Below are 26362 nucleotides of genomic sequence, written 5' to 3' on the forward strand. Positions count from 1 at the left end.
ACGTGCTGGGATTAAAGGTGGATACAACCGTGCCTGGTCCACAGTGTTTTAACTACAATGTCTAATAGGCTGTGGCAATATTAAAGTGGTTTTGATTATGTTATGGGTTAGTATAGAGCTGAGAGCTTTCTGTTTCTGGATGTTGGAAAAAGACAGTCAAGTAGCTTCTTAGTGAGTAGATGTAAGGCAGTAGAGGGATGGCATAAACGTTGGTTTATGCATTTTGAAAACAGCTTCAATTGTTTTGGTTACATTAAAATTATTCTGAGATAGTGAGAAGGTATGCAAAATAGAGGAATAAAGTAAGATAGGAATTTAACAGAAGCACTTAGCTTTAAAGTAGTTGGTTACCAACAAGATGTGACTTTGTTTTCCAAAATTTTAATTGCTGAGTATTTTGCATTCTAAACTATTATTTAAGATGCCTTTCTGTTCTTTCAAAGCTATTTTATTTTCTTATGCTTTCTTTTACTACTTTCTAATCACTATCTCCCTCTTGTCTGTCATCTTTTGGGTTGGCTCCTTATTTCAGAATGAGCAGGCGGGACTTGGTTTTTGTATACAAGATAAAACTGGTTGCTTATGAGCTCAGTGCACTCGAGTCTTATGCCATAAACCTGATGATGATAAATTCCAGAAGTACTAATGGCCCATGGTACTAGAAAGTAACAGTGACTGCAATATTGTTTGCAAATCTGCAATGTCTTTTCTGTGAATGTTGTTTTATTAAGTAATTAAAAAATAATTTGAACCTCTCTTCACAGAAAGCTTTTGGTCAGCATGCTGTTAAAGAAGTTGTAAGTAATAGTAATTATATAGGCAGGTTTATCAAGTGGATTGCTGGTGAGTGTCTTGTCAAGAGATTTTTTTTTTAAAGCTCTAGATAAAACCAAGGACTTTGAGCCGGGCAGTGGTGGCGCACGCCTTTAATCCCAGCACTCGGGAGGCAGAGGCAGGCGGATCTCTGTGAGTTCGAGACCAGCCTGGTCTACAAGAGCTAGTTCCAGGACAGGCTCCAAAGCCACAGAGAAACCCTGTCTCGAAAACCCCTCCCCCCCCCCCAAAAAAAAAAACCAAGGACTTTGGACTTGTTAGGCAAGTGTTCTACCTCCATCTCCTTCCTCAGATAGTTTTTTGTAAATAGTACTTTAACTATAATATGATCAGATGGCCACTTTTGTCTGACTATGAGTTTATCTCTTTTGAAAATATATAGAGATTATATTCATTCAGTACTAGGCAGCTAATTTAATTCCTAGGCAGCATTCTATCTTAAAAAAAAAAAAAAAGCTGTGTAGTGGTGGTGCATGCCTCAAATCCCAGCACTCTGGAGGCAGAGGCAGGTTGATCTCTGTGAGTTGGAGACCAGCCTGGTCTATAGAATGAGTTCCAGAACAGCCAAGTCTTAAAAAACTAAACACACTTAAAAAAATATTATTTCAGGGCTAGATAGATGGCTCAGCAGTTAAAAAACATTTGCTGCGGGGCTGGAGAGATGGCTCAGAGGTTAAGAGCATTGTCTGCTCTTCCAAAGGTCCTGAGTTCAATTCCCAGCAACCACATGGTGGCTCACAACCATCTGTAATGGGGTCTGGTGCCCTCTTCTGGCCTGCAGGCATACACACAGACAGAATATTGTATACATAATAAATAAATAAATATTTAAAATAAAAAGTCTTTAAAAATACACACACACACACACACACACACACACACACACACATATAAGCATTTGCCACTCTCCAGAGAACTTTAGTTTGGTTCCCAGCACCCATGAGGTGATTTACAGCCACCTGTAACTCCAATTCCAGGGGCATCTCTTCTCTGCTCTCTACAGGCCATAGACGTAATACACATAGGATTTTTACATACATGAAGCCCCTCACAAGTGTACATAAAAGGAAAGTAAACCTTCAGAAACAGAATATTTTAAGCATATGTTTCACTAGTTCAGAATTAAATATAATAAAGGGTTATTTATTTAGGGGAGACTCGTAGATCACTGTCCTAGATCACAGTCCTCTGCATAAATGGGGAACAGAAACTGAGTTTAGCAGCTGGAAACAAGAGCTGAAAGCAAGAGAGAGCTTTACAGCTGCATTTATAGTATAAGAGACCATGCCCAAGTGGGCTGGTATCTTAAAGGCTATTGGCTGAAGGAGCAGGAGGGGCTCCCACAGCATTCCCCCTTTTTTTAAATAAGAGAGTTTTAAACCCAATACAAAACTATACACTAGGAACAGATATCAAGTATAAGATTAGAATTATAACCAGCATAAACAATATTAAATATGAACATATGCTAAATGTTTTAATAAACATTTTATCCTATGGAATCTAAGTCTTGTATTGGAAATGACTTGGCAAGATCATAAAAGGACAGTAACTATGACTGTATAATCTTCAACCCCATCGAAGACCTGAGAAGGGAGATAATGTTACTTGAGTAGGCAGGAAGTGCAATCAAGCTGCTTCCAAAATGTACAGTAGATGGCAGAGACAGCTGGCTGCCTGAGCAATCACTCAGAGTCTCATTTGCAGTGTTGAAGCCACCAACTTTGGCTATGGTCTGTAGTAATTGACAGATCATTTTCAGAGGCAGGAAAATTTTCAAGATGGTCTTAACCTGTCTTGGCAAGATTTGACAGTCTTTTTTCTTGTATCCTGCTTATTCAGTCCGGACATCATGCACTTTGTCAGTGGTGAGACATGGGCAGTTTCTTGCCCAAAGGCCTGTTGTGCCAAGAAGAAGTCAAACTCCAAGTGGAGTGTCTTTCATGCACAACAATCTCTCAGGAATAGATCGGTGCTGCCAGGAGTAATTGTGTCTCATGTCAACAGAATCATAAGTTAAGTGCCAAGTTCTGCAGATCTTTGAAGTGGTCGAAGGTTACCTATCTATGCAGAGTACAATCTCATGTATCTAAAGAACCTAATTAGTCTGACTGAAAGTACAATAAACATGAATGACTATTGACCTTTAATATTTAATACCTATATAACTTAAAGATTAATACCTCATATCAGAATATTAAACAATCGTGCAGTAAAGGACAATGACATCAAAATGTAAACAATGTATAAATATCTTAATCAGACGTAGAAATATATAATGCAATATGATAAATGTCTTTAAATTGTATCAATATACAGAATGTCTTTAACAGAGGTAGAAACATGCATGCATACAGTATGATAAAATAACTTTGCATAGATTTACAAATATTGTAAAGAGAAATAACAAATGCAGTTTGAACTTGTATCAATATACAAGAAACAATCCTTTAAATCAATAACTATAAGAGACCATCCTTTTGGTAATGATGAAGGCAGAGGAATTCCAGACTGTAGAGGTCCCATAGGTTGGATAACCTTGTTGACAGCTCTTAGATCTGTCATCATTCTCCATTTTCCAGATTTCTTTTTCACAACAAATACAGGAGAATTCCAAGGGCTGATTGATTCTTCAATATGGTGAGCATCTAATTGCTTCTGTACAAGTGGTTCTAAAGCCTGCAGTTTGTTTTCCGATAAAGGCCATTGTTTAACCCATATGGGTTTCTCAGTTAACCATTTTGAAGGCAAGGCTGTTTGTACCTCTGAAGGTTTGCTAGTTGCTTTGTGTTTTTGTACAGCCTGAATGGCTGGTGACCTTTGTTTGTAATATTTTATAATATCTCTCCCAGAAACATGAGTTTTGGGGACTGCAGGAATGTTAACCTGGGTATTTCATTGCTGCAATAGGCATGACCCCATAAATTCAGTGCACTATAAGCTACATATGGCCTTAGCCTTCCTTTCTGTCCTTCTGGCCTTATGCTTTCAACCCACCTCTTGCTTTGTTTTACTTGAGATAGGGTTCCAATTCCTAGGAATTGGGTATCTGCCTCTTGAATAGGCCAATCTGGGTGCCAAGAGTCACACTTGTGTATAGAAATCCCTCAATTTTAATGTCATGTATACACACTCTTAGCTTTGGTCTTTGATCATTTATAGAAGTCTGCCAAAATATATGTTTCCTATTTCCTACTGGAGTTTTTGACTCATCCTCCAGGTCTGTTCCATCATCCAGAACAGTATGTTTTTTTACAGTAGGCACTGGATTGTTTAATTTTCCTGGTGAGACCTGTTGTCTACAGTGACTGGGAATGACTCGGCCTTGTTTGACATCAGGGCCTGCAAAAGGCCCCCCAAGGAGTTTTCCAGTCATATCAGGTTGCCTTGTTTGTTTCTTATCAACCTACATTTATTAGTCCAATGTTGGCCTTTGCCACACCTATGTATACCAGAAGGTTGAGTCCTCCTATTCTTGCCATTCCTAGAGGAGACATTATTCCTAGGAATTCCTTGTCTACAGTCCCTTCTTAGCTGTCCTATTCTTCCACAATTAAAACATTTGACATTTTGGGTGTCGTCTCATACCATTGGAAATGGCTTCTCCTACCCAAGCTTCAGTACTATAGTCAAATGTTTCAACATTCATTGTATGCAAGATCCATTCATCTTTGGGTGCTAATCTAACCTTAAAGACCCAAGGATCTTCTTACATTCTAAGTTGGCATTTTCAAAAGCCAAGGATTCAATTAGTACACATCTAGCTTCAGGGTCTGTCACTTTTATTTGTTCAGCCTTAGTTAATCTTTGTAAGAAGTCAATAAAGGGGGCTGGAGAGATGGCTCAGAGGTTAAGAGCATTGCCTGCTCTTCCAAAGGTCCTGAGTTCAATTCCCAGCAACCACATGGCGGGTCACAACCATCTGTAATGTTGTCCGGTGCCCTCTTCTGGCCTGCAGGCAGACACACAAACAGAATATTGTATACAAAATAAATAAATAAATTAAAAAAAAAGAAGTCAATAAAGGGTTCTCTGGCCCTATTTAACCCTAATATATGACTCAGTCCTCTTTCCTAGTTCCAACCATTTAAAGCTGCTGTGCCGCATAGGGACAAGGTGTGTTCGTTGTTTGAGCCTTTTCCTGAGTATCAGAGTAATGACCTTCGCCAAAAATTTGATTTTTGGACATCTCAAATCCTTTTGCTTTCCCCTGTTGTTCTAAAATTTTTGCCCTTTCTCTCCAATAACACTTTAAAAGCAGCTGAGGTCCATTTTCTAGGACCACTGAGATTAATTGAAGCCAATTGTGTGGAGTAGCCTTAGTGCTCGAAGCCCACGTTTTTACTGTTTCTCTGACAAAAGGTCATTGTAGCCCATAAAAAAACTATTGCTTGTTTTATTTCTTTTAGATGGCTCATATGTATTGGTTTCCATGCATATTCTTTGACTACCTTAGGGTACTTTGTGCCAGATGGTCTTTCTGAGGAAATTACCGGATATGCAGTTGTAACTCTGTGTAACTCATCCCAGGGTCTGGCACGTACTGATGAGTCTAAATCCTGTCCTTGTACCTTCAGTCTTTGCTTATCAATTTCAATAAATTCCTCAATCTTTCCAAAATCTTTATGATTGACTTTTTTAAAGTCTGAATTTCCTGTAATATCTCATCCTTGGACATATCATAACTTTTTAACAGATTTCAATAGTTATATTCAACAGTACAAATTCTTTCAGATAATTTTGTCAAATTGATGCTTTCTCCTTAGTATTGAACCACTTTTTTAATGAGATAATATTGAAAACAAAGCTAATTCCTAGAATCAAATAAAGGGAAAGAAAATAGCGTAAGTCTTGCACAATATCTTCCATAATATAAGCAAAATAATTATTGAACTCCTCGATGTTATCAGTCATTTTTTAGTTTTTCAGATCTTTCCTGTTGTAATTACAATGAATTGGAGTAGGTGTAGTAATTGTTATCAGCCAGCAGGTGTCACAGTTACAGATACAAGGCAGAGAGACACTAGCAGCAGCGAACAGCATGTGTTGTTTAATTAGGTACTGAAAAATACGCTTTTTGAAAGATATTAAGAGCAGTTATTAAGGTGATCAAATGATTCTGAGAGTTGGGGCCCAGGAGAAAAAAAAGAAAACCCAAAGTTTTCTGTCAGTGCAAGTTGTAGACTGTGTACACTGCAGGAATCGTAGGCAGCAGTGTGTGGGCTGGTGTGTAATGCACAGAGAGGCAGTGTGTGGGTTGCCAACTGCAGAGCACTGATCAGCAGCCTGCTGCATCTGAGAGCCAATTAGAGCCGTGGGCAGGAGAGTCATTGCCCAGTGTGCCATGCGGCTGGTGAACTGAGCCTAAAAAGTGTGGATTGGTCCCCATGTTCAGGCATCAAATGATGATGGAAGTTACAAAATAATCCCATACTAGTTCAGAATTAAATAGAATAAAGTGTTATTTATTTAGGGGAGACTCACAGATCACTGTCCTAGATCACAGTCCTCTGCATTAATTGGGGAACAGGAACAGTCTAGCAGCCGTAAGCAAGCTGAGAGAGAGAGAGAGAGAGAGAGAGAGAGAGAGAGAGAGAGAGAGAGGAGAGAGAGGAGAGAGAGGAGAGAGAGAGAGCTCGTGAACTTTACAGCTATAGTATAAGAGACCACGCCCAAGTGGGCTGGTATCTTAAAGGCTATTGGCTGAAGGAGCTCCCACAACATATGTTGATATAAAAGTTTAGAAAATAGAACAAAGAACTTTTAATGTACCAATTTTGAGCTTCAAGAATTATCAACTCAGGCCAAATGTGATGGCTAGCATTTGGGAGACAGCATCAGTAGGATCCTGAGTTCAGTGTCATCCTCAGCTGTATATGCATATTTGAGGCCAGCTTGAGGTACATGAGAGCCTGTTTTTTTTATTGTTGTTGTTGTTGTTTGTTTGTTTGTTTGTTTTTTAAAGGCTAGTGAGATGGCTTGTTGGGTAAAGTCACTTGCCACCAAACCTGAGGACCCAAGTTCAGTATTGGGAATCAACATGATAGGAGAGAACAAACTCTTGACAGCTGCCCTCTTGTCTTTCACATGCCCAATATGCACCTCTCCACCAAAATAATAAATAAAATATATAACAAATTATCAGTTCAAAAATATCTTGTTTCAGCCATATTTCTATCCACTGATTTCCTTGATTCTAGCCCCTGGATTGTTTAAATCAAATTACACACACACAAACACACACACAGATATACATACATATATGTATATGCATGTAATTTGTACATTTGAGATATTTCAATATTGGTTATTAAAAAGTGTCTTTTATGTCCTGTTAAAGCTATAGTATATCATCATGCCAAAAACATTTATAGCTAGGTTTTACTTTGTAATGCTGAAGATTGAATCAAAGGCCATGCAAATACTGTAGCATTTGCCTACATTCCCAGTCCTGTTTTTTTTGAGACAAGATCTCACGGTGTATCTTGGAACTCACTATGTAGATAAGGCTGGCTTTGAACTCCCAGAGATTCACCTGCCTTTGCCTTAGAGTTCTGGGATTAAAGGTATGCATCACTGTCCCTAGCCTTATAGCAAACTCTTAGTATCATCACAGTAATATTTTATTTTTGTTAACAAATGTGAAAAGAACCATTAACTTTTTTACTTTTCCAGAACAGGGCTTCTTAAACTTTGTGACTTGCAGCTTCCTCTGGGAAATTTTTCTTTTTAAACTTAATTTAGTTTTTATACATTTATTTCATGTGTGTGCTTGTGTGCCATGATACTATGTGTGGAGGTCAGAGAATGGCTTGTGAAGTAAGTTCTCTCCTTCTACCATGTGTATTCTGGAGATTGAACTCGGGTGGTCAGGCCTTTACCTGTTGAGTCATCTCACTAGCCCTCCTGAGAAATTTTTACATGACCCCAGATATATAGCTATATTAAAAAACCATACAAATCATTACTGATAACAAATCATAAATATGTTATAAAACAAGTCTTTGGTATACATAGGTCTTACTATTAAAGATGAAAGCATATTTGTGTATACTGTGAGGTAGATACAAAACTTGGTTGAATAATTACTACTGAAGGTATGGATTATCTTCAGCATTTATCCTCACATTAACATATTCAGGATAGCAGAAATATCTTTAAGGTTATTTCAGAAATTGTGGGAAATTCTGTCCTAATCTCAAGCCAAAATTGATTCATCATTTATTTTTAAAATTCAGTTCAGCAACTTCAAACAGCAATTTTTAAGATGAAATATTCTAATACAATATAATTCTAAGATATACTAACTTTATACTTATAAGCTGGGAAGTGATATTTAGGGAACTTCTAAAATCCTTTGTTTTCTGTAAGTAAGCCATTATATTTCCAAAGAGCAGAAAACTTTGTATGTTCAGTAAATAATACTGCAGTTTTAACTTAGTCTGGAATTTCAGGCAGTGTTGGTTAACACTGTGTGGCTTGGCTGTGTACATTGTAAAGCTCACACGTTGTGTGTTTAGAACCAGGGTGTAATGAGGTCATGTGATACAGTATGAGTGAGTACTGCCAGAGATATCTTGAATTTATTATTTATTTGATTTTAAATTACATGTTGGTGGTTGTGCACCCAGAAACCTACATATTCAGTTATGTGAACCCATTGGGTCCAGATCCACAGTTCTAGAAAATCCACTTTTGTTGTAGTCTAGCCTGTGGGTGCTGGCCAAAGCTCAACTGAAAATTAAGGTGAACTGCAGATGTTGACAGTTTGTTTGCATTCTGGATTAATTGCACCTGTTAGAGTAACAGATTGTTTTAACATGTGTAATTTACTCTTGTTTGCAAAGATTCTTTCATTAGAATTGTATTGACAATTACTATTTTGTAGGTCATCATTTGGGGGCTGGCTCCCAGAATCTGTTCATTCAACTTAAAAATGAACAAAATGATGCCTTCTATAAGCCAAACAAAATAAAACAAAACAAAAAACAACTAAAAAACCCCAAACTGTATGTTTGCTAGAAAATTGCAACCACTCTTTGGAATCGTTACATTGAAAACAATTATTAAAAATAGTAATATTTTGTTATTTATTTGAAAATTTTAGATTATGTATATCCCATATACATGTATTTGGGGAAGCACTTGTACCATGGCATGTCCATAGAAGTTAGAGGACAAATGTAGGAGTTCGTTTTCTCCTATCATATCATAGGTCTTGGCAATTGAACTCAGGTCATCAGTGTTGGTGGCAAGTGAATTAACCCACTGAGCCATCTATGGTTTTAAAATAGCTGTGTGTATAGGCTGGAGAGAGAGCTCAGCAGTTAAGAGCACTGACTACTCTTTCAGAGGTCCTGAGTTCAATTTCCAACAACCACGTGGTGGCTCACAACCCTCTATAAAGGGATCTGATACCCTCTTCTGGCATAAAGAGCAGATAGGACACTCATACATAAAATAAAAAAATGTTAAAAAAGAATTGCTCTGTCATAAACTTTGTACTAGAACATTTAATTCTATATTTTTGCTTTGACTTTTTGTCAGTGAGTTAATAGCTTTATTTCATATCTCTGATTTGAATCCATATTTGATTTAGTATATTCTACTGCTGCTTTCTTCTTTGCCTGCCACGGTTAAATTAAAAGTAATGCTAAACAGTTAATAGCACTTACTGCCGCTCTTAGAAAGGACCTAGGTTCATATCCCAGCACCCATGTGACAGCTCACAATCATCTGTAATGACAGTTCAAGGAGATCTGATGCCTTCTTCTGACCTCTGTGGGCATCAGGTTCATATACACTACGTATACATACACTCAGGTGCCCACACAGACACATAAGATACATACAGATTTTTTTAAAAAGGTTAAAGAAAACCCCACATTGATTGAATCTGAGAAACATTGAGCACATTCTATCTCCTGCAGTATCATATATTCAGTCAAGATTTAATTCATTATTTTAAAACAAGAGCATCTACCTTGTTACTGTATAAATTTGCTTTTGTCTTTAATAAATGATAAGGTTATATGTATTACAAAGGATCGTTTTCAAATAAACATATAATTTATTATCATTAACATAAAATAACAGTAAAAAGATACTATATTTTAGATTATGATAGTGACTGCCTACTTCACCAAGAGGGCCACTTGGTTACTGAATTTCACATGTTTATGAAAGAATAAAAAAGGATCTTAAAATAGCTTTTGTTACTTCACTTAATTAGCTATATGGTTAAAAAGTAGAGAACATGCAAAGCAACACCCAATATTAAAGGTTTCATGTAAAAGATATATGGGAATTGCAAGATGAGAAAAGATTTACTCAAAGGAGGGGCAAATAGGACCTGAATCATTAGACCTGAAGGGAATACAGGAGTTTTTAGGTCAAAAGGGTCAGATATTTCAAGAGGCAAGAGGATGAACAATCGTGCAGAGGTGACACAGTAAACACGTCTCAATTGAGTGATAATAGGGATTGGAAGGAATGACTGTCTAACTAGAGCAGAGATGGTAGAAGTATATGGGCTGTCAGAAGTACCCTTGGTAGGCTGTGGAAGGTAGTTTTTGTGATCCCCAAGTAAAACGAAGGGTTTTCTCTTGAAGCTTGATCAGTTGCAGTCATGGCAGGAAAAAAATAAGTTGTAGATGTTTCGGTAGGCTTAGGGAAAGCAACAGGATTGTGATGTTCCTAAGACAGCACTGTTGAGAAGCTATCAGGACCTATAAACGGGAAGAAGCATGAAGACCTTGGGGCCTGATGAGAGCTAGAGAAATGGAAGCCAGTGTATTGGTTAAGACTTGTGGCCTTAGTGGGAAAAATTCTGTGAGGTTGAAGGATGTCAGAGAAATAAAGACCCTAATTTCTTTTTCATCTCATCTTCTCACCTTACCAGTGTTCTTCTTTGGTCTAATGTAACAAGAATTAAGAAAGGGTGGGGGATTGTTATAATGAAGATGCTCGAAGGACTTTTTAAAATGAATTTTCAATCTTCATAGAAACAAAAACACAGCATCTGATACACTCTTTCAACTTACAACAAAAAGGATGAAGGCAGTCTATTACCTGATTTATTTTTTAAAGCCTCATTATGGCTAGTTTTATTATTTCATTGTAGATTTATTCTGAGACCAATATTAATTCATCCTCCACAGAGTTCCTGAGGGAAGTTGGTACTAGTGTCTGAAAGGACAGAAGAATAGGATAGAGTACCAGTCTTTAAAATCATGTTTGGTTGTGAAATAAGCAGGGCCAGAGTAATAAAAACAAGCATATAAATAGTAGCAAAAACAGGCAGAACAGGATAAATCTCTTGTCTGTCTAAACAAATATAACATGAAAGAGGAAGAACTGATTAAGTCTATATCAGTGAACATGGATTAATTACAGTTTGGAAGGCTTTGGAAGATGGAACTTTCTGAACAAGCCTTTGCAGTAGTATGAATTTTGACAGGAAAAGATTCGGTAAGTGAAGACCCCTAATTATACAGAGTAGTGTGAAAAAAGGCACAAAAAATGGAGCATTTGGTTTGATAAAGATTAGGGCAAAGGGCTGGAGAAATGGCTTAGTAGTTAAGAACACTTGTTGGTCTTGCAGCATTTGTTTGTTTCCCAGCATCTACATGGTGGCTTGGAGTCCCCTTAACTCCAGTTCCAGGTGATCTGACATTCTCTTCTGGCCTCCATGCACCAGGCAGACACATGGTGCCATGCAGACAAAAACACCCATACATACAAAAATTAAATAAATAAAATAATAAATTAGGGGACAGTTAATTGAATTGGAGTTGTGGGAACTAGCCTGCTTCTGAATGGACTTCATAATGGCTTGGTAGGAAAGAGCTTTCACCTTGTCTTTAATAGCTAGTCAGTGATATAGCTGATTGTTAGAAATGAGCTTTAGATTAACCTGGCAGAAGTAGATAGACTGTATTAGGACTTGTACTTTCCAGATTAGGTTATGAAAGGTGACACATGGCTGTGCCAGTGGGAATGTGTAAGAGATTGCCATTCTATATGCCATATAAAAAGGAAAGAAGTTTAAGAACACTCTGGTTTTGTCCCCGGGTTAGCCTCAGGGTGATATGCCCAAGGATCTGGTTTTTCGTTTGTTTGTTTGTTTGTTTTTGTTTTTGTTTTGTTTTGTTTTTCGAGACAAGGTTTCTCTGTAGCTTTGGAGCCTATGCTGGTACTAGCTCTTGTGGACCAGGCTGGCCTTGAACTCACAGAGATGCTCCTGCCTCTGTCTGCTGGGATTTAAGGTGCACACTACCACCCGCCGGCTAGGATTTGTTTTTATAACAACGTAGGAAGGGAGTGTAGGGAATTGTGTGGTGTGTGTGTGTGTGTGTGTGTGTGTGTGTGTGTGTGTAATGGAGAAGCTGGAAGAGGTGGATATGGTGAAATGGAGATAAGAAACAGTGACTTGGCAGTGTTATTAGGCATTTTGAAATGTAAGACTGTCGTTCTGCAGAGATGCTGGCCAGGGAGGGAACTTGTGGGACTAACTAGCAACCTCAAACGGACAAAAGGCAAAGGCCTGTAAGTCATTGGGTTCTTTTCCTTTGTTTTTTTTTTTTTGGGGGGGGGGTTACTTTTTAAGCAAACAACATACAGCAAAAATTACCATCTTAATTATTTGGTAATATTTGACAAGTGATTTAACTATCTCTCTCTGCCCATTTTATTCCTCAAAAATTTTACTATACTCTTTGCTATTAACTTTCTTTACCTGTTCCTTAGACAGTGGTCAGCAGTGGTCTACTTTTTATCACATTGGTTTTACATTGGTTCAGTGATCAATCCTCTTTCCTCAGTGTCATGAGTTTAGAATTTCACTAGATATTACATAATAGGCATAAAATTATATATTATATATATAACAAACATAATACACAGCACACATGCATATATAAGTAAATGGAAAGTTAATTGTGTTGTCTTGTTTCTTTTTTGAGACAGATTTTGTCATGTAGTCCAGGTTGGACTCAACTTTGTGATGTTCCTGGCTCTGCTTTTCAAAGTTAATCGTTGATGTCTTGCTTACTTCACTCAGCATAATGCTGTTACCATGTTGTTTTTATCAACGCTTTTCTTTCTTTCTTCCTTTCTTTCTTCCTTCCTTCCTTCCTTCCTTCCTTTCTTTCTTTCTTTCTTTCTTTCTTTTTTTTTTTTTGAAATAGGATTTCTGTGGTTGTCCTGGAACTTACTCTGTAGACCAGCTGGGCTTCAAATTTACATTCATCTGCCTCTACCTCCTGAGTGCTGGGATTAAAGGTATGTGCCACCACCATCTGGCCTTTATAAATTCATTTTAAAAAAAAAGTTGCTGAGTAGTATGCTGCTGTATGTATACATCACAACTTGCATTTTTTAAAAAAAGGTTTTATTTATTTTTAAAGATTTATTTTTATAATTTAGCTGGGTGGTGGTGGCGCATGCTTTAAATCCCAGCACTCGGGAGGCAGAGGCAGGTGGACCTCTGTGAGTTTGAGGCCAGTCTGGTCTATAAGAGCTAGTTCCAAGACTGGCTCCAAAGCAACAAAGAGAAACCCTCTCGAAAAAAAAAAAAAACAAAAAACAAAACAAAAATAAAGATTTATTTTTATAATTTGTAATTATGTATGTGGGTTTGTGCTCATGAGTGCTAGTGCTTTCAGGGGCTAAAATCAGATTTCTTGGAGTTGGAGTTATAGGAAGTTGTTCGTCACCTGATGTGCGTACTGGGAATTGAACTCAGGTCCTCTGGAAGAGCAGTGCACGTTCTTAACCACTATTCATCTATTGATGGCATTCGTCAGTCATGCCCACAGACATCTATTGATGGGTATTTGAGTTCCCAGGGTTTGGTTGTTATGAATGATGCTGCTGTGAAGTTATGTGTAAATATGTAGTGAATACCTAAGGAGTAAAATTTTGTGTATTATGAAAAGTACAGTATATGTTCCTAATGAACTACGTACTATAATGGCAAGTAGTTTTTGATTTAACGTTTCTCTTAGCAATGTGTGAGTCTTCTGCTTGCTCTGTGTCTGCACAGGTATTTGGTATTGACTGTTTTTAAAATTTTAGCTAGGTTAGTGGGCTTATTGTGGTTTTAATTTGTATTTCATTAAGGACTAGTAGTGGTATCTTTTTATATGGTCATTTGACTGTTTATATATCTTGGTGACATGTTTATTTAAATATTTTGCCCAGTTAAAAATTTGAGTTTTCTTATTTGTGAGTTGTATTTGTTTTGTTGTTGTTTGAATTTTGAGGTAGGAGTCTTACTATGCTACCCAATTCAGTCTCCAACTCTTGGGTTCAGTGATCAATCCTCTTTCCTCAGTGTCATGAGTACTTGTAACTAAAGCTGTGTGCCACTATGTCTCTCTTTCAGGACTCTTAAAAATACATTTTTGTTAAAAGTCTTTCATCGGATACATGATTTACAAATAGTTTTGTTTCTTTCAGTTTTTGTTTGACTTTTAATTTTCTTTAAAAATTTAAAATATATTTATGTTAATTTTCTTTAAAATTTTTAAGATATATTTATGCTGTGGTGTGTATATATTTCCATGTTTGTGTGTGTGTGTGTGTGTGTGTGTGTGTGTGTGTGTGAATGTGGGTGTGCACATGCCACTGTGTGAGTGTAGAAGTCAGAGGACAACTATAAAAAGTTGGTTCTCTCCTTTCCTCATGGGCTTTGGAAATTGGAACTCAGGTTGTTAGGCTTGCATAGCTTGCCTGGGCTGTTTTGCTGACCTGACTTTTAATTTTATATATATGAATGTTTTTCCTTTATATATGTCTGTGCAGCGCAATTACTTGCCTGGTGCTTGTGGGGGCCAGAAGAGGGTGTTAGATCCTATGGAACTGGAGTTACAGACAGTTATAAGCCTCTATGTGAGTGTGGAGAACTGAAACTGGGACTTTTGCAAGAGTAGCCAGTGCTCTTTAACTGATGAGCCATCTCTGCAACCTCTATATAATTTTAATAATATCATTTGAAAGTTTTAAATTTGGATTGTCCCATTTTTTTTTTCTTATTTTAATCAGGTTTGCCAATTTACCTCTTTTTTTCTTCTTCTTCTTTTTTTTTTTTTTAACTTGTTATGTGGTCCAAAGTAGCATCACATTTGACATCTTCTTGACTGAAGTTCTAAGTGCTGAGATTGTAAGTGTACGGCACCATATCTAGCCTTTATTTTTCTTTTACAAATTTTTAGGTTTTAGCTCTTGCATGTTGGGTTATAAATTTGAGTTAACTTTTGTATATGGTATGAAGTTAAGGTCAAGTTCATTTTACCTTTTGTGTAATCAGTTGTTCCAGCACCTTTTGTTAAAAAAAAAATGGCTGGACCAATCCCTCGTGGTCCTGACTTTCTTGCTCATATTCTCCCTCCTTCCGCTCTTCAACTGGATCTTGGGAGCTCAGTCCAGTGCTCCGTATCTCCATCCGTTGCTAGACGAAGGTTCTATGGTGATATTTGAGATAGTCATCAGTCTGACTATGGGACAAGGCCTGTTCAGGCAATCCTCTCCTCCACTGCCCAGGGTCCTAGCTGGGGTCATCCCCGTGGACTTCTGGGAACCCCTCCAGAACCAAGCCTCTTGCCAACCCTCAAATGGCTCCCTCAATTAAGATATCTCCTTCCCTGCTCCCATATCCGTCCTTCCTCCATCTCAACCATCCCACTCCCCCAAACTCTCCCCAACCTTCCCCTTCTCCCTTCTCTCTCCTCCCCCCCCCCCCCCACTTTGGTCCACCCACTGAGACAGTGTACCTGAGCTAATGGGAGCTGACCAACTACAGCTGGACTGGGACTGAATGAGCATGGGATCAAACTGGACCTTCTGAATGTGGCTGACAATTGGGGCAGACTGAGGGGCCAATGATAATGGCACTGGGATTTGTCTCTGCTGCATGTATTGGCTTTTTGGAATACTATTTGGATGCATACCATCCTAAGCCTGGATGTAGGGGGGAAGACCTTGGATTTCACACAGGGCAAGGGTACCTTGCCCTCTCTTAGGACTGGAAGGGGGTGGGGAGAAGGGTGTGTGTGTGGGAGCGGGAGGGAAGTGGGAGGAGGGGAGGAAGTGGAAATTTTGATTGGTATTATTTTTAAAGTAATTAAAAAAATTTAAAAAGTGGCTGGGCGGTGGTGGCTCATGCCTTTAATCCCAGCACTCCAGAGGCAGAGGTAGGTGGATCTCTGTTGATTTCAAGGCAAGCTTAATCTACAAGAGGGGGTTCCAGGACAGCTAGGACTGTTACACAGAGAAACCCTGTATCAAAAAAAAGAAAGAAAAAAGAAAGAAAAAAGAAAGAAAAAAAGAAACTGCCTTGGTATTTCAATTAAAAAACCATTGGACATATATTTACATGGGTTTCCTTGTGTATTGTCAGTTAAGGTATGTTCATTAATCTTGATGCCAGTATCACATGCCTTGATTATATTAGCTTTATAATTTCTAATTCAATAAATTTGATTTCCAGCTTTGGTGTATGTATTGGAGGATACACACACACACACACACACACACACACACACACGCACGCACACACGCACGTACACCCGCGCCTCTGTGTGTGCGTGTGTGCACATGCGAACTTGTGTGGAGGTCAGAGGACACCTTGGATATCTTCCTTTTTACCTTGTTTTTGGACTGACCTAGTCTGAAGCTCACTGGTTAGGCTAGATTGCCAGTGTACAGAGTACACCATGGTGCTGGACTCTGAGCTCAGGCCCTTATGTTTGTGTAGCAAGCACTTTACTGACTGATCCTTCCAACTTTGTTTTTTATCAGAACTGTTTTCCCCTCGTTTCCATCCCCTTCTCTCTTTTCTTCTTTCCTCCCCTCTTCTTCCTTTCCCCTTCCCTATTCTCCTTCCCATGTTGTTCTCCTTTTCTTTTTTGGAGATGAAATCTTGATGTTACCCAGGCTCTTGGCCTTACACTCCTGAGCTCAGGGGGTCCTCTTGTGTTAGCCTCTCAAGCCTTTGCATGTCTGTCCTTCCAGAATTCTGAATAGTACTGTGAAAAGCCATTTGCCTTTTCTCTGCTTATCTCATTTGAAACCCTCCCTACCTCTGTCTTTAGTTTTTTGTGATAGGGTCTCACTATGTAGCCTGAGCTGGCCTAGATCTTGATATGTAGACCACGCTAGTCTCAGACTCACAGATATCTGCCTGCCAAGTGCTGGAATTAAAGGTATGCATCCCATGCCCAGCCCTAGAATATTTGAACAATCTTGAGGTGGTGATTAGGGAGAACATATTTTAAAATTACAGTAGTAGACCTTTTAGAATGCGATGCATTGGCATTCGACTCATTGAAACATTTTGAGGTTTTTAATTTAAAAATTTAGAATGATGTAGAACCTGTGAAACTACCTCTTCTCCCACTGTGATGATTAGAAGCAGTGTGATTTAGTGCTTGGAAGGCCAGATGTCAGGCTGTTGTTTTACTTAGCCTGTTAGTTGTTGGCACTGAGACCACAGCAAACTCTTAGCCTGTCTGTGCCCCTATTTGCCTTTGCTGGCAAATGGGGGTAGCCTGGGAAACTGTTTCATATAGTTGTCTTGAGACAGTAATGATTCCTGCCATGTAGAAAGTGCTCAATAAATGTTAATAGCTGTCATTGCTTTGTTTACCTGGAACATTTGTGCAAACTACAGATTTTGGCAAATTCACTTGCAGGAACCATTTTAAGGACTGACTTGTAGGAATCCTCTGCTTGTCTTTTAGCCTTCCTCTCCCCTCCTTTAATTTATTTTGGTTTCAGGATAATATTGAAGTACTATTTGTTTTTTTAAACACCTAATCTTTTGGTGGTTTCTCCAATTCTAATTTTTGTTGTTGGCTTTGATAATTTATGTAATTATATTTGGATTTGTGCTTTGGATAAGAAAGGAAAAAAATAAATGGACTTCTTTTAGTAGGATAAATCATTCTATAGATAAAACAAAGCAAAGCAAAACAAAACAGCAGTTTGCCAGGGTTTAGCTGGTTCATCAGGATTGTGAATTAGTGGTTCTAGAATGAAACCCCATTCGTTTGATTCTTTTTTGTCTCTAGCTGTCTGTGGTTCTTTTTGTGCTGAATAAGCACATTGACTTCTTGCTTTGTTGACTAGTTCTTACTGACATTGTAGCAAAACAATTTGCAGCAAATGCAGCAAGTCTCTTTGCTTTTTGTGCATTTCCTTTTAATTAGTGGTAACTACAAACATTAAGTGTTGATTTTGCACAGTTAAGCATTGATAATTTTATCAAAAGACAAAATTTAGAGCAAACTAAGTAATAGATTTAATTGACTTTTATATATGATTCCTGAATCAGGCAGCACCTCATTCTGTACTAGAATGGGTGTTTTAGTGAGCTGAGTAGAGGAGATTAGCTTTATGGACAGAAAAGGACTGAAGCAAGCAGAAATAAAGAACAAAGTAGATTGGTTCTTTAAATCTGCCTGTGTGTGTAGGATAAAGCAAAGGGTTTCTGTCATGTGCCCAAGACTGGCTCTTTGGATATTTGGCTATTTGTCTCCCCTGCTTTCTCAGTAGATGAGATAATGACTTAGTTTTAGCTTGTTGATGGAAAACGTTAACATGGGTCCTCCAATATGGTTTGGTCTGTAAAACTTTATGCAGGTGCTCAGTCCAAATCTGTCTCCTTTTCTACAGTTTGGTTTAACAGTTTATATGGTTTAATGAGTCAAAGTGTCCATACCAATCAGCATGTGCCTGGGGCTGGAGTGGGATGAACTGCACCCAGCATGTGCCAGAATTGAAGCTAAAGACCTCTGGAAAAGGGCTCTCCTCCTAGGCGTGGAGAGGCGAATAGCTTTGATAAATGTCAACTCCAGTAGCAGTCTCTCTTTCACTCCCTAAACGTGTGGAAGTAGACATGAAAAGCTCTAATCCTTTAATTGCTTGTTTGGTTTTCTTATGCCCATTTCCTTCAGAATGGAGCTCACCAAGAGTTACCCTAGTCATCTGAGTATTAGTTTAGATATGTTAGGAAGGGGCTTACTTATGAATATCAAAAAAATGCACCCCTATCACTTATGAAATTTCTAGGGTCTTAGAAGCTATCAGGAACCAGGGGCAAAATAGGCTAAATGGTGTATACTTCTCACTGTGTTGTAAATGCACATTAAGCAGATAACTACACAAACAGTATATAATTGCAAGCTGTGAAAGCTGTTACCAAGTTAAGGTAGTGACTGCTGTGTATTTTAAAAGATAGACTTTATCTCATGTGGGTACAGTCACGAATTGTTTCCCTCAGGAAGTGATAGTTACCTTATGGTTATGTTGTCTTACTTAGTAGAGAGTAGTAAATCCCTGGTGTTGGGGCTGTTTAAACTGAGATTTTGCACTAGATATTGACTTGGTGAAGGCAGGTTCTTAAGTAGAGGGAACAGCAAGTGCAAATTAAATACAAAGGGAATCTTTCCAGGAATCAAAAATCGTAAGTGTAGCCATGAAGGGAGAGCCAGGGATGAGATCAGGTCTTGGCTGCTTTCTCCACAGAATTTTGTTTTCTATAGTAAATTGTTGAAAAGCTTCTAATTATTTTATTTTTCCTGAAATAAACTTAGAATTCATTAAGAAACACAGAATTAAGAGAGGGAGAAAGATGCCAAAGAAAGGTTAGCATACAGTGAAGACATGGGTGTGAGCTTCTTGAGAGTCCAGCTTCTAAGTTTTCAAAAATTGTTATTCTCTGTCACATAGATTTTATCAGTCAATTAATTCAGATATCCTTTATTCTTTTCTGTTTAATTTAATGTCTTATTAAACCGTGCCATATGTATCAAAGCTAAAATATAACATTGACATATACCATGACCTTAACCTTAGACTTTGTCTTAGTTAGGATTACTGTTGCTATAAGAAGCACATGACTCTTAAAAGGAAAACATTTAAAAATTGTTTTTATTAAGAATTTAAAAAATAAATTCTTTTCTCATTTTACATAACTACCATAAGGAAAGCATTTAATTGAGGTGGCAGCTTACAGTCTCAGAGGTTCAGTCTGCTATCATCTTGGCAGGGAGCACAGCGGCTGGGAGTATGGCAGCATGCAGGCAGACATGGTGCTGGAGGTGTTGACAATTCTTGCATCTTGACTCACAGGCAGCAGGAAGTGAACTGAGACACTGGGTGTGCTTTGAACATGTTTGAGACCTCAAAGCCCATCCCCACAGTGACACACATCTTCCAACAAAGCCACACCTAGTTCAACAAGTCCACACCTCCTAATAGCTCCACTCCCTTTGGAGGCCATTTTTTTTCCAAACCATCACAGGCTTCATTTACATTCTATAAGTTTTGAAATCAAAATGGGAAGTTCAGAAACATTTTAAGAATCATCTGTGCGTTTAAGAAAATCTATGTATCTGTCATCTATCTATGAGGGAATCTGAAAAAGCAATTGTCAAGGTACACTCTGACAATTGAGATGGGGTCTAGTTTTTGACTGCCTTCTTGTCTTCTTCTGTAGAACTAATGGCTGAAGAATAACTCACCATGGCGACTATGGTTCCACCTGTGAAACTGAAATGGCTCGAACATCTGAACAGCTCCTGGATCACAGAGGATAGTGAATCTATTGCTACAAGAGAGGGAGTTACTGTTTTGTATTCTAAACTGGTCAGCAATAAGGAAGTAGTACCTTTGCCTCAACAGGTTTTATGTCTCAAAGGACCACAGTTGCCCGACTTTGAACGTGAGTCTCTTTCAAGTGATGAGCAGGACCATTATTTGGATGCCCTTCTTAGCAGCCAGCTAGCACTAGCAAAGATGGTGTGTTCAGATTCCCCATTTGCCGGGGCGCTACGGAAACGACTGCTTGTACTCCAGCGTGTCTTTTATGCACTTTCTAATAAGTACCATGACAAAGGCAAAGTGAAGCAGCAGCAGCATTCTCCAGAGAGCAGCTCTGGTTCAGCAGATGTTCATTCTGTCAGCGAACGTCCCCGGTCAAGCACTGATGCACTCATAGAAATGGGTGTCCGAACAGGTCTAAGTTTATTATTTGCACTTCTGAGACAAAGTTGGATGATGCCTGTGTCGGGACCTGGTCTCAGTCTCTGCAATGACGTTATTCACACTGCAATTGAAGTTGTGAGCTCTTTGCCTCCATTGTCTTTAGCAAATGAAAGCAAGATTCCTCCTATGGGCTTGGACTGCTTATCACAAGTCACAGCATTTCTTAAAGGAGTAACTATTCCCAATTCTGGGGCCGACACTTTAGGTCGTAGATTAGCTTCTGAGTTGCTGCTTGGCTTGGCAGCTCAGAGAGGCTCTTTGAGATATCTTCTTGAATGGATAGAAATGGCTTTGGGAGCTTCAGCAGTTGTACATACCATGGAGAAAAACAAACTACTATCAAGCCAGGAAGGAATGATCAGCTTCGACTGCTTTATGGCTATATTAATGCAGATGAGGCGTTCATTGGTATGTACTCCAAATGTCAACTTTGACAAATTGTTGGCTAGTCAACCTGCTTTTAATGAGTTTGCGGCTCTTGTAAATGATTTGGGAGTTCTTTTGGTATGTTAAGTTGGTTAAACTTTTTTTATGTTCTGTGGGAAGAAACTTGCACATATTGATCTATAGGGATAGGACAGTTAGTACAATGAAGACCCCTGGGTCAGGAGCTGAGTTTATAGTTTAAGTGTTAGAATCAGCACTTTCTGCTCTTACAGAGTTCACATCTTGCTAGGATGGTCAAGAAAGAAATACATAAATTTAGGGGGCTGGGAAAACGACTCAGCAGTTAAGAGCTTGTTGCTTTTTCAGGTTCAGGCCCCAGCACCTACATAGTGTAACCTCAGTTCCATGAGATCCTGCACCCTCTCCTGTTCTCTGTGGGAATTGCATGCACATGGTGCACAGACATACTTGCAGGCAAAGTATCTGTACGCATAAAATAAAAATAAAGAAGTCATAAAATATTCGTAATTTTAGGTGGGCCATTTTAAGAGGAAAACAGAAAATGATAAGTTGAGTGTTAAAAGGTTTGCTATTTTAGTTAATGTGGTCAGGGAAGGGACTCTTGAGTTGTTACATCTAAACAGAGACCTGAATGAAGAGAAGTAATGAATGAGTTAAGTAAAAGTCTAAAGAACCTTCCTTCCTTCCTTCCTTCCTTCCTTCCTTCCTTCCTTCCTTCCTTCCTTCCTTCCTTCCTCCCTCTCTCCCTCTCTCCCTCCCTCCTTCCCTCCCTCCCTCCCCCCTCTCTCTCTCTCTCTCTCTCTCTCTCTCTCTCTCTCTCTCTCTCTCTCTCTTTCTTTCTTTCTTTCTTTCTTTCTTTCTTTCTTCATGTATGTCTTTGTGAGGGTGTCAAGTTCCCTAGAACTGGAGCTCCAGACAGTTGTGAGCCACCATGTGGGTGCTGAGAATTGAATCCAGGTCCTCTGGAAGAGCAGTCAGTGCTCTTAACTGCTAAGCCATCTCTCCAGCTCCCCCCTTTTTTTCTTGCTATACATGCAGTATGTCTGTGCAGGTGTCAGATCCCATGAAATAGGAATTTTAGACAGTTGTAAGCTGCCATGTGGGTGCTGGGACTTGAACCTGGGTCTTCTGGAAGAGCAGCTAGCACTCCCACCCACTGAGCCATTCTCCAGCCCCTGAGTTTCTTGTCTGTAGAAGTAAATTAAATTCCTTTACCACCATAACCTATAATATCATATTAAAGAATAAACCTGTATATGATAAAATTTAAGAATGTGCAAGACTTTTGAAATCCAAGAATAAAAATTTAAATTTGAAAGTGTTAAGACTCAAATACTTATAAACTGACTTAGGTCTAACTATTCTTAGGTTAAGTTGATCAGATTTTTGTTGGTTTTTTTTGCTTTGTGTTTGTGTGTGTGTGTGTATGTGTGTGTGTGTGTGTGTGTGTGTATGTATGTGTGTTTGAAATGGTCTCACTGTGTTTTTATGGCTGTCCTGGAATTCCTGGTATAAACCAGCCTGGCTTTGAATTCACAGTGATACACAAAGATTTTTTGTTTTTGTAAGAGGAAAAGAGGGGAAGGGGGAAGGAAGAATGAGAGACAGAGAGGGAGAGAGAGAGAGAGAGAGAGAGCGAGAGAGAGAGAGAGAGAGAGAGAGAGAGAGAGAGAGAGAGAGAGAGAGAGAGAGTTAGTTCATGTTTCTTTTATTGCCCAAAATAACCTAACGAATGTATTTAAAATTCACTAAAAATGCCTTTTGTTATAGTTACATATTCCAAGCCTTTCCTTCCACCAAGTGAAATGCAAAGCTTTTGATTATTAAAAATATTTCATTAAGACAGTTATGTTCAAGGCAGAAGCATTCAACTTTTTATCTGCTGTTTGTTTTACATTTGTGAACTGAACTGTAAATATTGTGTCACTTTATCATTAAGTTTCTTTTAAAAAAATTTTTCACTTAAAGTAATGTTATAGATAAGTACTTAAAGATTTTAGATGACAGGATCTATGAAAATTTGAACCTCATAATGCTAAATAAGATTAAATAAGATTAAAACATGTAGTGCTTTGTTGGGGAACAGAGTATTGACATAGGTCTATAATCTTAAATTGTTGTTTAAACCTAGAACTTTGTTATAATCTAAATAGGAAAGTCTTCAGATAACAGCTGAGGGGAACACTTGAGCTCTTTGTGTTTTCTTAGTCACTATTACAACCTCTTGGAAATCTCTTTTTCTCATTGTATTTTTTTTCTTCTTTCATACTTTGTTTTCTCTTTTCAAATCTGAAATGTTGTTCCTCTGTATATGTTAACATTCCTCTGAAAAGTCATTCAATTCCTCTTATAAGCTATGCATTTTGTGTAACTTTTCCTACCAAAGAAGGGAAAAAAATATTATTAGACACCATGACTATGATTATATACTTGCCATGGTGTATTTTCTTCTAGAACAAAATTAGTAAAAGGCCTCTTCACCTTTCCCTTAAAAGGAAAGGAGTACCCCAGGACTTTAGACTGTTCTTCACAATGTCTATATGTAGAACAGAAATGCATGTCAGGTAGAACAAGTTCAGGAAAAATGCTGACACAGAATTACCCTTCAGAATCGGAGGGAGGGAGAGAGAGAGAGAAATGGGGTGGGGAGTGCGGCGAACCCCTCTGGCCAGCAGGGAAGAACGACCACCAGTTGAGGATTCTTCTCAAATCACGCTTTATTGGAGCCTCTTGGTTAAAGGGAGAGCAGGAAGTGAGAGGCCCCGAGAACTAAACGGCAGCCGCTTAAATAGGGAGAGTGGACACGGGTCGTGCCTGTGGGAGGTTCTGTCTAAAGCCTTGCCTAATATGGAGTTGTTTACTCGGTGCTGCAGGGCTTGGCACCATCTTGTGATGTTGGCCAGCAAATCGGCTCCCTGCAGTTCCCCCTTTTTGTTTTTATAGCAGGATAGGCAACAAGGGGTCTTATTCCCGTTCTGGCTCCCACCTCATGATGTGGGGGCCGATCAAGGGAGGCCCAGGCTCATGGTACTCCTTCTCCTGTGCAATGGGACAAACCCCTAGGAGGTGCAAAGGCAGTACCTCAAGCGTTGTCTCAGCATACCTTCCCTGGTGCAATGGGAACAAGCCCTACAGCGGTGCAAAGGCTATGCAGGACAAATGCCTACTGATTCTTAAGAACCGATAACCATATTTGGGGAGAGTCACCACACTCCAAGGCGGCTAAGGCCTGTAGGACAGCAACCTTATCTCTATTTGTTTGGGCTTGAAGACGGCAAATCAGCCACAAGCAGACCATGCATCCTCCCAGACAGCATGCCAGAAATATCCCAACCCCCACCCATTCTTTAAAAAAGGAGAGAGCGGAATATAGCCAATCAGAAAACTGTTCAAGGGTGATGGGCTGGACATGAGTATTGTTCAGGATAGTGATCTGAAACAATTGATGCTGGAGTAACAGCTCCGCTTCCCACGACCAGTTCCCTGCCAGATACTCCCCAATTCTTCGTGACTCATTCCTGGAATTGTTAAAGACAAGAGAAGTAATGCACACATGTTTTTGATAGGAGACACATCCGATCTGGACCAGACGGGTCAATTCATCCACCTGGGTCTGCACATAATCTATCCTCTGATTGGCAGCCTTTATGCCAGAAAGGATATGATTGTTGATTTTATTCTGGGTTTCTAATGCATCAGCTGTTCTTGAAACCACGTCGTTAATTGTGGTTGCCGTTTGCACCTGATTAGCCATGGCTATGAACTCTTATATTTTTGGTTGTGAGCCTAGCCTTTAACGGCTGAGCCATCTCTCCAGCCCGGTGACTCTGATATGCTACCAGAAACATTAAGGAGCCAAGTCCTAGTTAATTGTAGCGTCGCCAGAGCTGAGATATCTGCAGTGGCTCCCATCTCATTAGAGAGCAGCCATTGATACCAGGACCATCCTGACCCAATAGTAGAATTTTGATTAGACTGATTATAAAAGTATCTCCTCATAGATGGGGATAGGGAGAACCCATAGGCAACCTGTGTCTTTTCCCAAGTCTTAGCTTGGCAGGCCGTAAATGTGGGTGGAAATGAAAAATCTGGAACATAGTGTGGTGACGCCCTAAAATGAGTGGCATTTTTAGGGATGGATGCACCTCCCAATGGTACCATGGACTCCACTCTCATGGCCAAGGTGGTAGCATTAATGGATGTAGCATTACTGGGCCCTCCAGACCCTGAGGTGGCACCCTGAGTCACCTGGGCTAATGCTGCGCCCAGGAACCCTATCCCAACTTTACTCTGCATCAGGGGATCCATCCAGTTGGTCAAGTTTTTGCGTAAAAGCCTTATGCAGGGTCCCTTCCCCTCAAGGGATAAGCACATAGTCCCGTTTAGGGCTATCTTTGTAGCAATAAACAACTCCTGCTTAGCGTCTGAGTTAGGCAGACAGGGTGCCTCCAGATCGCAGGAGGTAGAAAACATTGTGGGCAATATGGAGGAGTTAGCATGAACAGGCATCAGCATGGGCCAGGCCCTCGTTACCGCCCATAACGTCATTGGACTCGTGTTCAGCAGGGTTGTCTCCATTGCCAGGATCAGCATCCATGTTGTTGCAGCCCTCATCTTCAGCTGTTCGTCTCAGGCTCCTTGTCAGCCATGTCGGTACCCAATGAGGGACTTCTTGACTCTGTGGGAAAACACAAACAGCTCCTCTGGATCTCGCAATGACTGATCCGGTCCATATCATTTTTATCCAACATATCTTTCCACATAATAGACACTCCCTTATCTTCGGGGGTCATGTTAGCATGTCTATCAGCCGCTGTTCGTCCTTGACCATCAAAAATTAGAAAATTAAATGTAAAAAGTGCCAAGGCAATTCTATCCCTGGGGGACGCTGTTTCTGCTATTCCCCGTTTTTGTTTTTGTAAAAGATCTTTTCAGCGACCTCAGTCATCCTGGCCACAAAATCCGCGAATGGCTCTGTGGGTCCTTGGACGATCTTAGTCTAATTGCCTGTCATTTCCCCTTTATTGGGTAGGACCTTCCAAGCACGGAAGTAAATATCACTAATTTGCTG

General features: G+C 39.3%; 1 protein-coding gene across 9 annotated transcripts in view; it reads left to right on the top strand.

Annotated features, from left to right (window-relative positions):
* Nucleotides 1-26362, top strand: part of Herc1 (HECT and RLD domain containing E3 ubiquitin protein ligase family member 1) — a 183741-nt gene that overhangs the window by 23035 nt on the left and 134344 nt on the right. For all 9 annotated transcript variants that reach the window (XM_038321217.1, XM_038321216.1, XM_038321223.2 and 6 more), the window contains one exon: nt 20336-21291. In XM_038321217.1, coding sequence (XP_038177145.1) covers nt 20362-21291 — 930 coding nt within the window. In that variant the 5' untranslated portion in view covers nt 20336-20361. The remainder of the gene's footprint in view (nt 1-20335; nt 21292-26362) is intronic.

The sequence above is a fragment of the Arvicola amphibius genome, chromosome 3 (assembly GCF_903992535.2).
Source record: "Arvicola amphibius chromosome 3, mArvAmp1.2, whole genome shotgun sequence".
NCBI classification, from domain to species: domain Eukaryota; kingdom Metazoa; phylum Chordata; class Mammalia; order Rodentia; family Cricetidae; genus Arvicola; species Arvicola amphibius.